This window comes from Plutella xylostella, chromosome 4, assembly GCF_932276165.1.
Source record: "Plutella xylostella chromosome 4, ilPluXylo3.1, whole genome shotgun sequence".
NCBI lineage: Eukaryota > Metazoa > Arthropoda > Insecta > Lepidoptera > Plutellidae > Plutella > Plutella xylostella.
This window is the reverse complement of record NC_063984.1, coordinates 2,612,902-2,625,450: the sequence shown is the minus strand read 5'-3', so window position 1 is coordinate 2,625,450 and position 12,549 is coordinate 2,612,902. Positions and strand designations below refer to the sequence as shown.

Genomic DNA, 12,549 nt, shown 5'->3' with positions numbered 1-12,549 from the left:
ACTATTTGTACGTCTCTCCATTCAGCCTCGGCGGCAATTCGAACGGCCCGATCATTTCTCCGTTCAGTATGCCTGACCTAGTATCTCGGGTCAAGTGGGGATTCTCTACTGCCCAGTGGTGGGTGTTGTGAATATTAAATATTCCTGTGCGCTCAAAACGCGACTCGTCAGTCCACAAAACTTTTTCAAAAAATCCCAGGTCGTCTCTCGGACGAAACGGTCCAATCAGATGGCCTTCACGATCGCCTGACCTAAATCCGATTGATTTTTTTATTGGGTGTATTTACAAAGACATAGCTTACGCCCGAGAATCGGTAAATGAAGAGCAGCTAAGACAGCGAATTGGAGAGGCCGGAAATGTCGTTAGAGGAAACAGAGAAGCGTTTAGGCAACTTAAACAAAATTTCTTGCGTAGATGTAGGCTGTGTATTGATTTGGGAGGTCGCCATTTTGAAAATTTATTATGAGTAAATGTGTCAAATAATTATTTGAGTCTATTTACTTATTGTTAATAATACAATTATCGCATTAATCTTACAACTCACACTAAAACATTTTACTAAGAATTTTCATTCAAACATGCAACTAAAATAAAAAAAAATAGTAAATAATTTTATTTTCCCTTTAATTTGATACATTTTCTAACTTAATTAGTCCTTAGACTCCTTAGTAATGACCGAACAGGAATCTTTAAACTTTCTGAAACAATTTACTAATTAGGTATTTTCCACCCACGTACCTTTGAAGGCTGTTTTCTGGAAATAATACCCCATTAAGCAATAGTTTATTTTTATTTTTATGTAATTTTGGAACCTTGCGGAGTTTTTAAAATTAATAAGGGACCATGAGAATAACTATTTCAATTTTTAATTTCAAGTTGAAAATTCAGAGCAGTTTAGCTCGATGATATAATTTGAACTTTCGATATAAAAATAACTAACTTACATTACAGCTAGGAAGCTGAAACTTTTATGGTTAAAAGAACAACTTAAGAGGATGACACAAAAATAAAAAAATATTTAAATAAGTTATCCAAAAAAATAATAAAGCATAATTGATCCACTGAGGTCGATTTTCGTAGAAAATTTGGAAAAAAAATCATAACTCCTAAACTACTAAAAATTGCTGAACATACATGGGGGTGATTTGGCTACCCCTTGACCTAAGGAATCTAACATTTTCCTTTGGACGTCACTCTTTGGGCCACCCTGTATAGCATTCAAAATAAAAACTTTTGTCAGATTAAAAACACCACTCATTAAGTACCCCTTTAAGATTGGTTAATTTATTAAATAAAACACGACTCTTATTTATAACTATAACAAAATGTCTCTAAAAAGTATAAGTAAATTAGGTAAGTTATAGATAAATAGCACTAAAGCCGGCTTGTTTCCAATTCATTGCCATGTGGATACAGGGAGCAGACAGCACAATATCGTATCACAGCGTTTATAGCTTCATATTCGAACTAGACAGATTAGAAATTCATAAAATTTGGATACTAACATAAATGCGGGTACCTTCATACATTGTTATAAATATACGTACACACAAAACATGGTAACCACAATTTGACACAAATATTATGTTACATTTTTTTTCTAGGAAATGATAGAGAGCAAAATATAAATTTAGAATACCTATTTCAGAATATAGGAGTTAAGGTATCTAATGTTCTAGCACTAGCAAATACAGTTATTGCTAATTTTTTACCAAAATGTTTTAATTTACTGTAGTAAAATAGTAGTCTCTTAAAAACTAAGGTAAACTTATGAATATGTATTTATTTACATAATTTTTCTAATGTTTTATCAGCATCATATTTGACTTTTGTAGGCAAGAAAGTATTTTGTAAGTGAAATCGTGAATCGAAGGTATTCAATAGTATTTGATTTAATTTCTAAGGTCATGGACACACTAATATAGGCATAGTCTATGTTATTTTTGGTTTAGTCTAAGACAAAACTGTTCACATCTATTGAATTCCATAACTAAACACAAAAAATATCATGCATCAAAATTAACATGCAATTTGATCACATTGAACCTGGAAGAGGTAATCAATCATGAAAAATGCTTAGGCAAAAACTGGCCTATTTTTTTTCATCTTTAATGCATTTCAATCGTACAAATCACTCGAGTATTTTTATCTTCACTTTCACTCCACACCTCCCAGTCAAACTCATTTACTTTTCAATCTCAAACCCTAATTCTTCATAACCGTAGTAATATAATCAATGACCCGCTGATCGTGCAGTATCTGCAGATGCTCTGCCTTGCTCAGCGGCAGTGCCTTGATGACCTTCCCCTTGTTAAGCGTAGTTCTGTTGCGGCGCTTCTTCCAGTGCAGACAGGCGGAGAGCGAGCGCAGGTTGACGGTGCCATCCCCGTCGCCCTTGACCAGGGTCGGGTAGCCGTCCAGCCAGGTTCCTGGCTTGTAGGATAGCCTGGAAGCAGGAGTATGGTTTTGAAGAAGGGTATTTTGGGATAATCCATGGATATTATGTTAATTGACTAGGTAGTAGGTAACGTTGGACCAATAACAAAGCGACAAGACGTCGTACGTTACGTATTTTAATGTTCTATTAAAGGGGGTAGACCATTTCTCTCCTACTCTTCAGCAGGCTGGTAGCCGGTAGCAACTGGATGAGGAAGGTCTTGGACATCGTATTGCGACAGTACTTGGGAGCGGACTTTATTAAACAGTGGACGGTGATGATGATCCCTCACTACAAACGTAGGTATAACACCTCAATCTCCTACCCACTGCTCGACGGTGGGTATGTCGGTGCCGTAGACACAGTGCAGCTCGACCGCGGGCGCCGCGAAGTCGTCCTCACAGACACACACACACACAACGTATGACACTCACTGCTCGACGGTGGCTATGTCGGTGCCGTAGACACAGTGCAGCTCGACCGCGGGCGCCGCGAAGTCGTCCTCACAGACACACACACACACAACGTATGACACTCACTGCTCGACGGTGGGTATGTCGGTGCCGTACACGCAGTGCAGCTCGACGGCGGGCGCCGCGAAGTCGTCCTCACAGACACACACACACACAACGTATGACACTCACTGCTCGACGGTGGCTATGTCGGTGCCGTAGACACAGTGCAGCTCGACCGCGGGCGCCGCGAAGTCGTCCTCACAGACACACACACACAACGTATGACACTCACTGCTCGACGGTGGGTATGTCGGTGCCGTAGACACAGTGCAGCTCGACCGCGGGCGCCGCGAAGTCGTCCTCACAGACACACACACACACAACGTATGACACTCACTGCTCGACGGTGGGTATGTCGGTGCCGTAGACACAGTGCAGCTCGACCGCGGGCGCCGCGAAGTCGTCCTCACAGACACACACACACACAACGTATGACACTCACTGCTCGACGGTGGGTATGTCGGTGCCGTAGACACAGTGCAGCTCGACCGCGGGCGCCGCGAAGTCGTCCTCACAGACACACACACACACAACGTATGACACTCACTGCTCGACGGTGGGTATGTCGGTGCCGTAGACACAGTGCAGCTCGACCGCGGGCGCCGCGAAGTCGTCCTCACAGACACACACACACACAACGTATGACACTCACTGCTCGACGGTGGGTATGTCGGTGCCGTACACACAGTGCAGCTCGACCGCGGGCGCCGCGAAGTCGTCCTCACAGACACACACACACAACGTATGACACTCACTGCTCGACGGTGGGTATGTCGGTGCCGTAGACACAGTGCAGCTCGACCCCCGGCGCCGCGAAGTCGTCCTCACAGACACACACACACAACGTATGACACTCACTGCTCGACGGTGGGTATGTCGGTGCCGTAGACACAGTGCAGCTCGACCCCGGGCGCCGCGAAGTCGTCCTCACAGACACACACACACACACAACGTATGACACTCACTGCTCGACGGTGGCTATGTCGGTGCCGTACACGCAGTGCAGCTCGACCCCGGGCGCCGCGAAGTCGTCCTGGAACCGCTCCACGTCCTTGCGCATCTCCCACGCGGCTGGTAGGTTCATGTCTCTGGAATGACGTACAAGATGATGGTAAATTGTAGGTTCTAATGTGGAGAAACGTGGTGTAAATTACACCAGAATAGGTCACACTGTCTGATCCAACGATTTGTGTTTATTTCTGTGGGAATCATATGGAGAGAGATAGCCATGGTAGAGATAACTAAGGTTTGTAGGTAGTTAGATGTTAAAATATTCATTTCAATGAAGCTGGAGGGAGTTGGCCATATTTACCAAAAATAAACGGGCACATAAATAAAAATATCACCCCACCCCCAAAAATATTAGCCCTGCAACCTATATTTTTTGTATCTTTCATAATTTTTTGTTTAAATAAATATTTTTCATTCAAATCACTCACAGAAACAACCTCTGCAGGTCATTCAGCGTGTAATTGTACTTGTCGGTGGTGACGAGCACCTCCGTGGGCTTCCACAGGGCGCGCGAGGGCAGCAGCCACGCCAGCGACGGGCACGTCACTAGCCGCGTATCCGCCGGTTAGAACGCGATCCAATGCTCGGTTTGTATAAAAGTACCCAAGGTGATGACCATACAAACCGAGCATTGGATCGCGTACTAGCCAACCCGAGGCGTGCGACAGATAGATACGCGGCTACTTGTTGCGAGCGCTAAGATATTTTGCTATTTTCGGCGCACTTAACTGTAATGCCCCCCTTTCCGCACTCGCATCACAAAGTTATACTTACAGAAACAGCCTCTGCAGGTCATTCAGCGTGTAATTATACTTGTCGGTGGTGACGAGCACCTCCGTGGGCTTCCACAGCGCGCGCGAGGGCAGCAGCCACGCCAGCGACGGACACGTCACTTACTGCTTACACAACGTGTGGTGTCTCAAATCGATGATGAAGGAATCCTTTCACCACGATAGCACTAAAGGCGAAGCCACTTGCGCACACTAATACACTACCCTCGCTCGAAAGCTTCCTTTAAGTAGTTGCTATTCCTCTGCGATCACCACGACCTGAAGGATTAGTTGGGGGCGTTTTAAAGCCGTGACAAAAGATTTCCATCGCGCTCACTGACTTCGCGCAGCCTCAAGAGCGAGCGCGACGGATAACTTTTGTCACGTCTTGATAGCGCCCCGTGCTACAGGACTAGAAAGAATACCGTTCAAACCACTTACAGAAACAGCCTCTGCAGATCATTCAGCGTGTAGTTATACTTGTCGGTGGTGACGAGCACCTCCGTGGGCTTCCACAGCGCGCGCGAGGGCAGCAGCCACGCCAGCGACGGGCACGTCACTTGTTGCGCGCGCATCGTGCTTTCGCGGAGCATCAGTGCGCCGAGGTCGTCGCCTGCAGGGTTGAAGTGAAATGTCTATTACTTTACGTGTAAAGGTTAGTTTTTCAGACTCTTGTAAGTTTAAGGGTTTGTCTCACAATGTCTGGATAATGGCTACCTGTGAGGACTGTGAGATAAAAGACATGCTGTTACTCTCGCTTTAATTATGTTTTAGACATTGAGAGGCCCTAAGTAGTAGAAGAGCCCTTTACTTTCTGGTGCATCGAGGAAACATGATAATAATAATATATTGTAGGTAAAAACTGGCAGATTTCAACACACTTATTCAGTGTTCCCTAAATAGATAAGATGGCATATTTTAGGAGCAGTTTGCTGGAAGATAAATACACACCGTTTCAGTATTCCGTAAATGGAAAAATCGTTTTTTTTTTAGGATGTAGGACTTTGCTGGCTTTCGTTTTAGTTAAGTAGATGCTTTTACATATAATAAGTATGTACCTATACCTAATACATGCTTACCACGAAGTACGAAATCGTCACCTTTCAACAAGACAATATAATTTGAGAATCTGGTGAGTCAAATGTCGGTATTGTTGTTGAGTGTAGGAAACGATCATTGTAAATATTACTACCAACAATCAGTTTAAAGGCTCAATTACCGGAAGTCGCCTTATTGAGTTGTTACACGAGTGAGTCAATGAGTAAACATTATCAAATCTACTTTGTTTAATCAGATGTAACCGTACGTAGGTACTCATACTACTTACATACCTAGACGTCGCTTTAATTGAGTTGTGTAATATTAAAATAATAAGTAGGTACCTAATGAAAGCGATATCATGAATCATGCAAATTAAAATGACTTAAATCTAACTGGACATACCTCCGATGCTGAACGTCTGGCTACGAGTATGTTTATGTATCTTGTTCGTTTGGCAAAACTTTACTGGTTTTAGGTGTGCTAACTGTACTTGACTTATTTAAGGTAAGCGTCCACCTCTCGGCCTTTCGGAAAGCTAAAGATCTCATCCAGTGGCGTGCTTTGGGAGAGGCCTACGTCCAGCAGTGGACTGATATAGGCTGATGATGATGACCACCTTTTGGCATCGTACACAACGGACGCATCGCATTCAGTATTATTTGTATTATCATCATCATCATCAGGTGCTGGGATCCCAAATCAGGGACATAAGGCACGAAGTGTAGATTTCCACTCTGACCGGTCCTGTGCCAAGCCTTCGACTTGATTATTTGTATAGTTGTAGGTATGTAAATTCACACTTATAAAAATTCGTTTCGTACGATACCGATTGGTGGTCGCTTACCTTTATACATTAAGAAGCCATACAGGTCTTATCACATCGTATGATTTCACACACCCTGTTTTTCCAGACTGTCTCCGTCGTGTCTAAAACGGTATTGATAAGATAAAAAACTACCCTTTGCTCTCTTCTTGGAGTTTCTTGAACCCGATAAGGCACACGCCCAAACGGTATAAAATAAAATTCTTAATAACTAGATTCGAATCAAAGATCGCAGTAGGTTGTGCAATTATTGAATAGTAAAAAATAATGCGTGGTTTGCTATTTTTGACGTCATAAATGTGACATCGATAGTATGTAGGTCAAACCAACTGTTTATAAATATTGCGTCCCAATAAAATATTCAAACAGTATTAGAAATTGACCTTGCTTTTGCACACTGTTAAATTGAGTTTGTTGTAGTTTAGATCGCAGATATAGTACTACATACTTTCTTACTCATTGTTTGAGTTTATCCAGAAGACTAGAAGGTCGAAAGGTACAAAAAACTTACAAAAACATCTCCCAGTAGAGAAGTTCATATCACAATTATTGTTGTTAATGAAATCCAAGACTTGATGTCATTGTATTGTGTGATAAATATACTATAGAAGAATAACAAAATGAACTTGTTACAGAAATACACATGGCATGGCACAATTAATATACACAAGACACTCTGGAATTTTATGTAAGGGTTAAACTACCTTACATCTACATCTACCTAACACCCCACGAAAATTTTCACCAACAAACCAAATAATTACAAAGCTAATTTAATGAGACTTACCTATAGCAAAGACTTTCAGAGCCTTCACAGCCCCGCCCCAGGGTGTGGAGATGCCAATGAGTCTCCGGATGTACTGGTCCTTCCACGCCTGCGTCTGCAGCCGGAGGAAGTGCTGCGCCATCGCCCCGCCCATGCTGTGCCCGATTATAGTCACCGGAGTGTTGTTGTTCATCTTGTATGTCTCCTCTGCCAACGTCTTTAACTTTACAAAGAATTCGACATTTTCATCTGAAAATAAAGATAAAGAAAGATAAAGATAAAGAAACATTTATTCGACACATAGACAGCAACAACAACAAAAAGAAAGATACAGACTTAAAGAAAAGAAATACATATACAAAATAACAAGGCCAAAAAAATAATAATAAAAAATTTACATGAGGCAAAAACAAAAATACAGGCAAAATATAAAACAATAACACAACGGGTTGCTGTCCGGAGTGTCGAAACGGCACCAGCTCAGCATGAGCTGTGGACAGTAAGGCCACAGCGCTGATTTTCAGCTGGCCCTTTTAAGTGACCTCAGTCACGTACACGAGTACCTACTACTTAACTATGTACAAACAAAAAATAAATAAAAAATATCATTTAATATTTTAACTATTCATTTTGAAAGTTATTTATGAAATAATAGTTCAGCTGTATATGTATGTGCATATTTGAAGTTACTGTAAAATTTACACTTACTTGGTGCTTTCCTGAAGTCATATGGAGCACCTCTGATGGACACATTTCGTTGATAGCCCATTTTGACCAGAGCATCAGCTATGGTACTAAAGTATGAGCCAGCTTTTTGGTGGGTTGGACTGATCCACTCCACGGCCTCTGGAGTTCCCCATCCTGGGACCCTTATGTCTACACCCTCAGGGTTGCTTGTTGTGCGAGTTTTGTTGTCATAGACCAGTTTGGTGTTGTCAACCCAGCAGTCAATGACAAATGGGACGAGTAGCTCTAGGTTGAGCCAGATGTTGAAGTAGCCGTTGGAGGTCTTCTCACAGATGTAGTGTGTTGATGCCGATCGGTTCAGCTTGGCTTCCAGCTGACTGCCTCCATCACCAGGGACTGTAAGGGTTTATAAAATATACTTAAAATGAAAACTTGTATTTTTAAGAAAAGTTGAACTGTTTTTGAATTGATCAAATTGAATAAATCATACACTTTCTTATTAATTCATAATTCTTTTAAAGAATATGTTAATTCATGAAATTTGATCTTACCCAATTTAATTAATAAAATGTTAATGATACATATAAGTAGTACACAGTACAATAATAGCTATAACTTTGAATGAATAAGGGATAAACAAGAAAGTTAATAGGTTACTTATTATACCCACATTAAAATATCGATGGATAGTATGAATACTTACTTAAAATAACTGGTGAAAATCCGGCGGAATACTGAGCTAATAAACTGTATATGAATAAAATAACTAAAGATATTCTGTACATTTTACACGAAAATATTTAACACTTAAATCCAACTGTACGTTCGCGAATCGTCTTACATTTACGCAATTTATGCAACCTGTTTACTTGCGCGAAAATACGACACACACTTTGCAGTGGTTTAGATAGAGTGACGCAAATACATCGAAGCAGTGGTCCGATTATATCGACGATACCGCTAGATAGGTCGCGTCTTATCAATGCTGGGCGCTTCTAGCAGCGACGAAGTGGAGATAGAGTACGGCTTGATTAGTTTTAGTCTAGCTGTGATTTTTTGAACGGCGAGATTATCATAGTAGTTAAGTAATTTTAATTTGTTTTAGTTGATCAATACCAAATACTGCACCAACCAGCAGCCAGCTGTAAACAGTTTGACACTGACATTTAAAAAGTCAGTCATGATGATAAACAAAACAACTGAAACTGTGTTTGGAACATGATTTTGTGAAAGGTTTTTAACCTTTATTTTTATACCACGGGTTTTAGATTAGCAGCAAATTATGCAAAAGTACGTAAACTCTTGATTAGGTACAGGCACTGGCAGCAATACATCTGCAAAGATTTTATCTCAGAAACATCAATTATTTTTATAGTTGATTCTGCTATTTTTATATTGTTTCAGAACACACAGCCTTTCCTGATTTTAAGGATCCGTTCTGATATTTTAAATCATAAAGCATGCATTGTATGTAAATAGGTAATAATAATATGGAATAATTTTAAATGTAATCACTAGTTCTAATCCAAATAAATAAATATGTAATGATATACATATTTAATTTAAAATCTTCAGAACTATAAATTATTGTACTGCAATTTATCTGAGAAGTAAACGGACCATTTAATTCAATATTTTTCGTTCGCGCCACTCCGTCAGCGCGCATGATTCAAAAACTTCAAAATGAAAATGCAAAATGCAGCAGTGTGATTCTCTATGTTTTCTCTATTTCTCAATCAATTAATTTTTATTTACTTGTGAGCTTAGCAAGAACTAAGCGAAAATGTTGGGGCCTCTCTTTTGCGCTATCGCAAGGGGGCAAACTCCTTACAATCACTTAGAAGATTGAAATGTTTTTGCAGGTAAGTAATGTAAGAACTAATGAGTTTCGAAATCAATATTTCTTCTAAAATATTTTTATTAACCTTATAATATAAGAATATTATCTTTCCAGGGTCGAGTTATAATTGTTTGGTTATCTTGGCTTATTGGAGGGATTAGCGGCGTTATAATTTTGCTAATTATTATATGTTACTGCCGCCTCATGCCGCGTCATCAGAAATCTTTTGGTGAGTTTTAATTAACCAATTAACTAGTTACCTACCTATACATAATATTTATTATTATTGGACTATTTGGTACTTGGATCCGCCAGTAGCACCCATCCACTAAGCCACAATAACTATATTACTTTCAGATGAGCAGTACCTGAAGGAGAGTTATATTATCAAAGAAAACCATGCATACCACGCGCAAGAAAACTATAAAGTCAAACATGCAGAGGTAAGTATGTTTTAAAACTAGCCTGAAACCCAACATCATAAGAGAGATATTGAGAAAATGTCGGATAAGTATAGTTACATGAATGGGTACCTAATTCGAGCCTTTATTAACGACATATTGTACTTAGATACTGTACTTCATTCTCAGTCACCTGAAGGTACCTCTAGTAAAGTCTAGTATCACCATCACCACCAACCCCATGCTCCTACAGATGCAAGTCCAGCGACACAGTCGTTAGGCAGTCGTCAAGTGTTTAGGCCCACTATGTACTTACCTACTTCAATCACAATTTTCTTCCAAAAACACATCTCCAAACCTCACTATCTGTCTCTATCCACCTACCTGATGAAGGGACCAGCTACATCTGTTATAAATCCGGGGACGTTGTGTGTGATGTGTGTAGCAGTGGTGTTTATGTGGATGTGCTTGAGCAGCATGTGAGCTTGAGATCGCTATTTTAAATACTCCGCCTGTAGACTTTTAGGCGCAGGCCACCGTACATGATGCCATCCCTCCCGAAAATATACCTAGTTGCCATCATTCTCAGCCATTAGTACCTAAATGCCATCTTCATGGTTCTCCTGCAGGTGCAAGTCCAGCGGCACAGTCGTCCGGCGAGCTACGCGGGGGGCGGGGGCTGCGGGGGCGGGGGCGAGGTGCGCCGCGAGCCCCGGCCCGGGCACAGCCGCGACCACGATGCGCACTATGCTTCTAGCAGCTGTATGTATTATAAGGGATGTTATTTTTTTTTTTAATAAATATAACGCATGTAGATCTTACCTGCCGTGGGTATCTAATGAAATATCTACCTATTTAAGAGGTGGGAAAGTGCCTGCACGTGACTTTCTCGCGTGGAACCTTTGTAAACTGTGCAGCAAGCCATTTGTTTTCAGCTCAGATAGTCTAGCTCCTGTGTAAATTTGAGCAGCAAGCCTGGATGTTCCAACAACTACCTAAGACAGAATAACTTTTGTCAAACTTAAAACAAAACCAAAAAGTTTTATGTCCATCAAACACCCTGTATCGTTGTCTTTCAGTACTAGACGAGACAGAGGGCGCGGCGGCGAGCATGGACGCGCTGAAGACGCGGTCCCTGCCCGCCTTCCTGCGGCCCAAGCCGCGCCCGCTCTCCACCGAGGACGACCTGCAACAACTGTACGCTAAGGTAATATACCTCATGAAATATATATGTATGTAGATAGCATTGAGTAAGTAAGGAAAGCTCGTGTAGGATGGTACACTCGATTTGCAGTCGTTCTATTGTAGATAGCAATGTATGTGACGTCATGAGTTCCCTTTCCCACAGTGCCTTATTTGTCCCTCCTCTTATTTGTCTTTAGTTTAAACCTCCCATGTCCCATCTATAGCTAAACAAATAATTATGTTATATATTTCTTGCGCTACATTTGCACTACATACGTTACAGTTTGTCGAGTCTGAGAGTACTTTACCTATGTATTGAGTAAGCATAGACTAACTAAGGAACCTGTACTTATTTAAACCCTCGAATTTAGTTAAATAGCGTTCCCGTACATTGTTTGCAGGTGAATCTAAGCAAGAAGTACAAGAACCGCATGCGCAGCGAGCACGCGGCCATCATCGCGCTCAGCAAGTCGCACAGCCAGTTCTTCGACGCCGACGCCGTCATCGTGTATGATCAGAGAACCGCACTGTAAGCTGGGAGGACTGCAGGCGAGAAGAAGTATAGGACGGCACGACTTGAAGGGTCCATCGACGATTCATGGCAAAAAAAACTAACACTCAAACGTGTAGACGGTAGGTCCCTCTTTTAGATATTGGAAAGAGTCAACTCTCAAAGCTGTAAGGACTGCAGGGGTGCAGTATAAGACGGCACGCCTTGAAGGGTCCATTGGCGTGACATAAAGAACTAATGCTCAAACATGTAGGGGAAACCCCTTTTGCATATTGACAAGAGTCAGCGTATGGTCCTAAACCGTGACGATGCAATAGGTCCTTTGAGTCGTGCCGGACAATACCTAAACTACATCTACAGAAGAAATATGAGTCTCTACAAGATACAAGTACAGGAATTGAAAAGTTTTAAATGGCCTATCGGTACATTTTAAATAAAAACTAACTAATTTGTTTAATTTTGAGCTTGTGAGACCAAGTGCAAGAGTGATGGTAGAATAAGAAATCAATATTCCACTCTTTTTCCCAGCAGGGATTGTTTTTATCAAGTCATTTAAAGACA

At 41.3% G+C, this 12,549-nt stretch overlaps 2 protein-coding genes across 4 annotated transcripts; one reads left to right on the top strand and one right to left on the bottom strand.

Moving 5' to 3' along the window:
* Positions 1-2,169: 2,169 nt before the first annotated feature.
* On the bottom strand, positions 2,170-9,175 carry LOC105386925 (phospholipase A2 group XV). 3 transcript variants are annotated; one of them, XM_038120818.2, is made up of 7 exons: positions 8,755-9,175; positions 8,073-8,447; positions 7,386-7,613; positions 5,176-5,347; positions 3,987-4,041; positions 3,709-3,776; positions 2,170-2,447 (listed from the first exon to the last, which is right to left on the bottom strand). In XM_038120818.2, the coding sequence occupies exons 1-7, from the start codon at positions 8,834-8,836 to the stop codon at positions 2,207-2,209; spliced, it is 1,221 nt and encodes a 406-aa protein (XP_037976746.2). In that variant the 5' UTR covers positions 8,837-9,175; the 3' UTR covers positions 2,170-2,206. The 3 variants fall into 3 exon arrangements, with proteins under 3 accessions (XP_037976746.2, XP_037976740.2, XP_048485320.1); XM_038120812.2 differs by lacking the exon at positions 3,709-3,776 and having other exon boundaries at positions 3,919-4,041; positions 8,755-9,174; XM_048629363.1 differs by lacking the exons at positions 2,170-2,447; positions 3,709-3,776 and adding an exon at positions 3,777-3,858 and having other exon boundaries at positions 3,966-4,041; positions 8,755-9,170.
* A 521-nt stretch (positions 9,176-9,696) lies between these two features.
* Positions 9,697-12,021, top strand: LOC105386953. The gene is made up of 6 exons (XM_038121008.2): positions 9,697-9,913; positions 10,006-10,120; positions 10,249-10,334; positions 10,922-11,054; positions 11,372-11,499; positions 11,879-12,021. The coding sequence occupies exons 1-6, from the start codon at positions 9,902-9,904 to the stop codon at positions 12,008-12,010; spliced, it is 606 nt and encodes a 201-aa protein (XP_037976936.2). The 5' UTR covers positions 9,697-9,901; the 3' UTR covers positions 12,011-12,021.
* Positions 12,022-12,549: the final 528 nt, after the last annotated feature.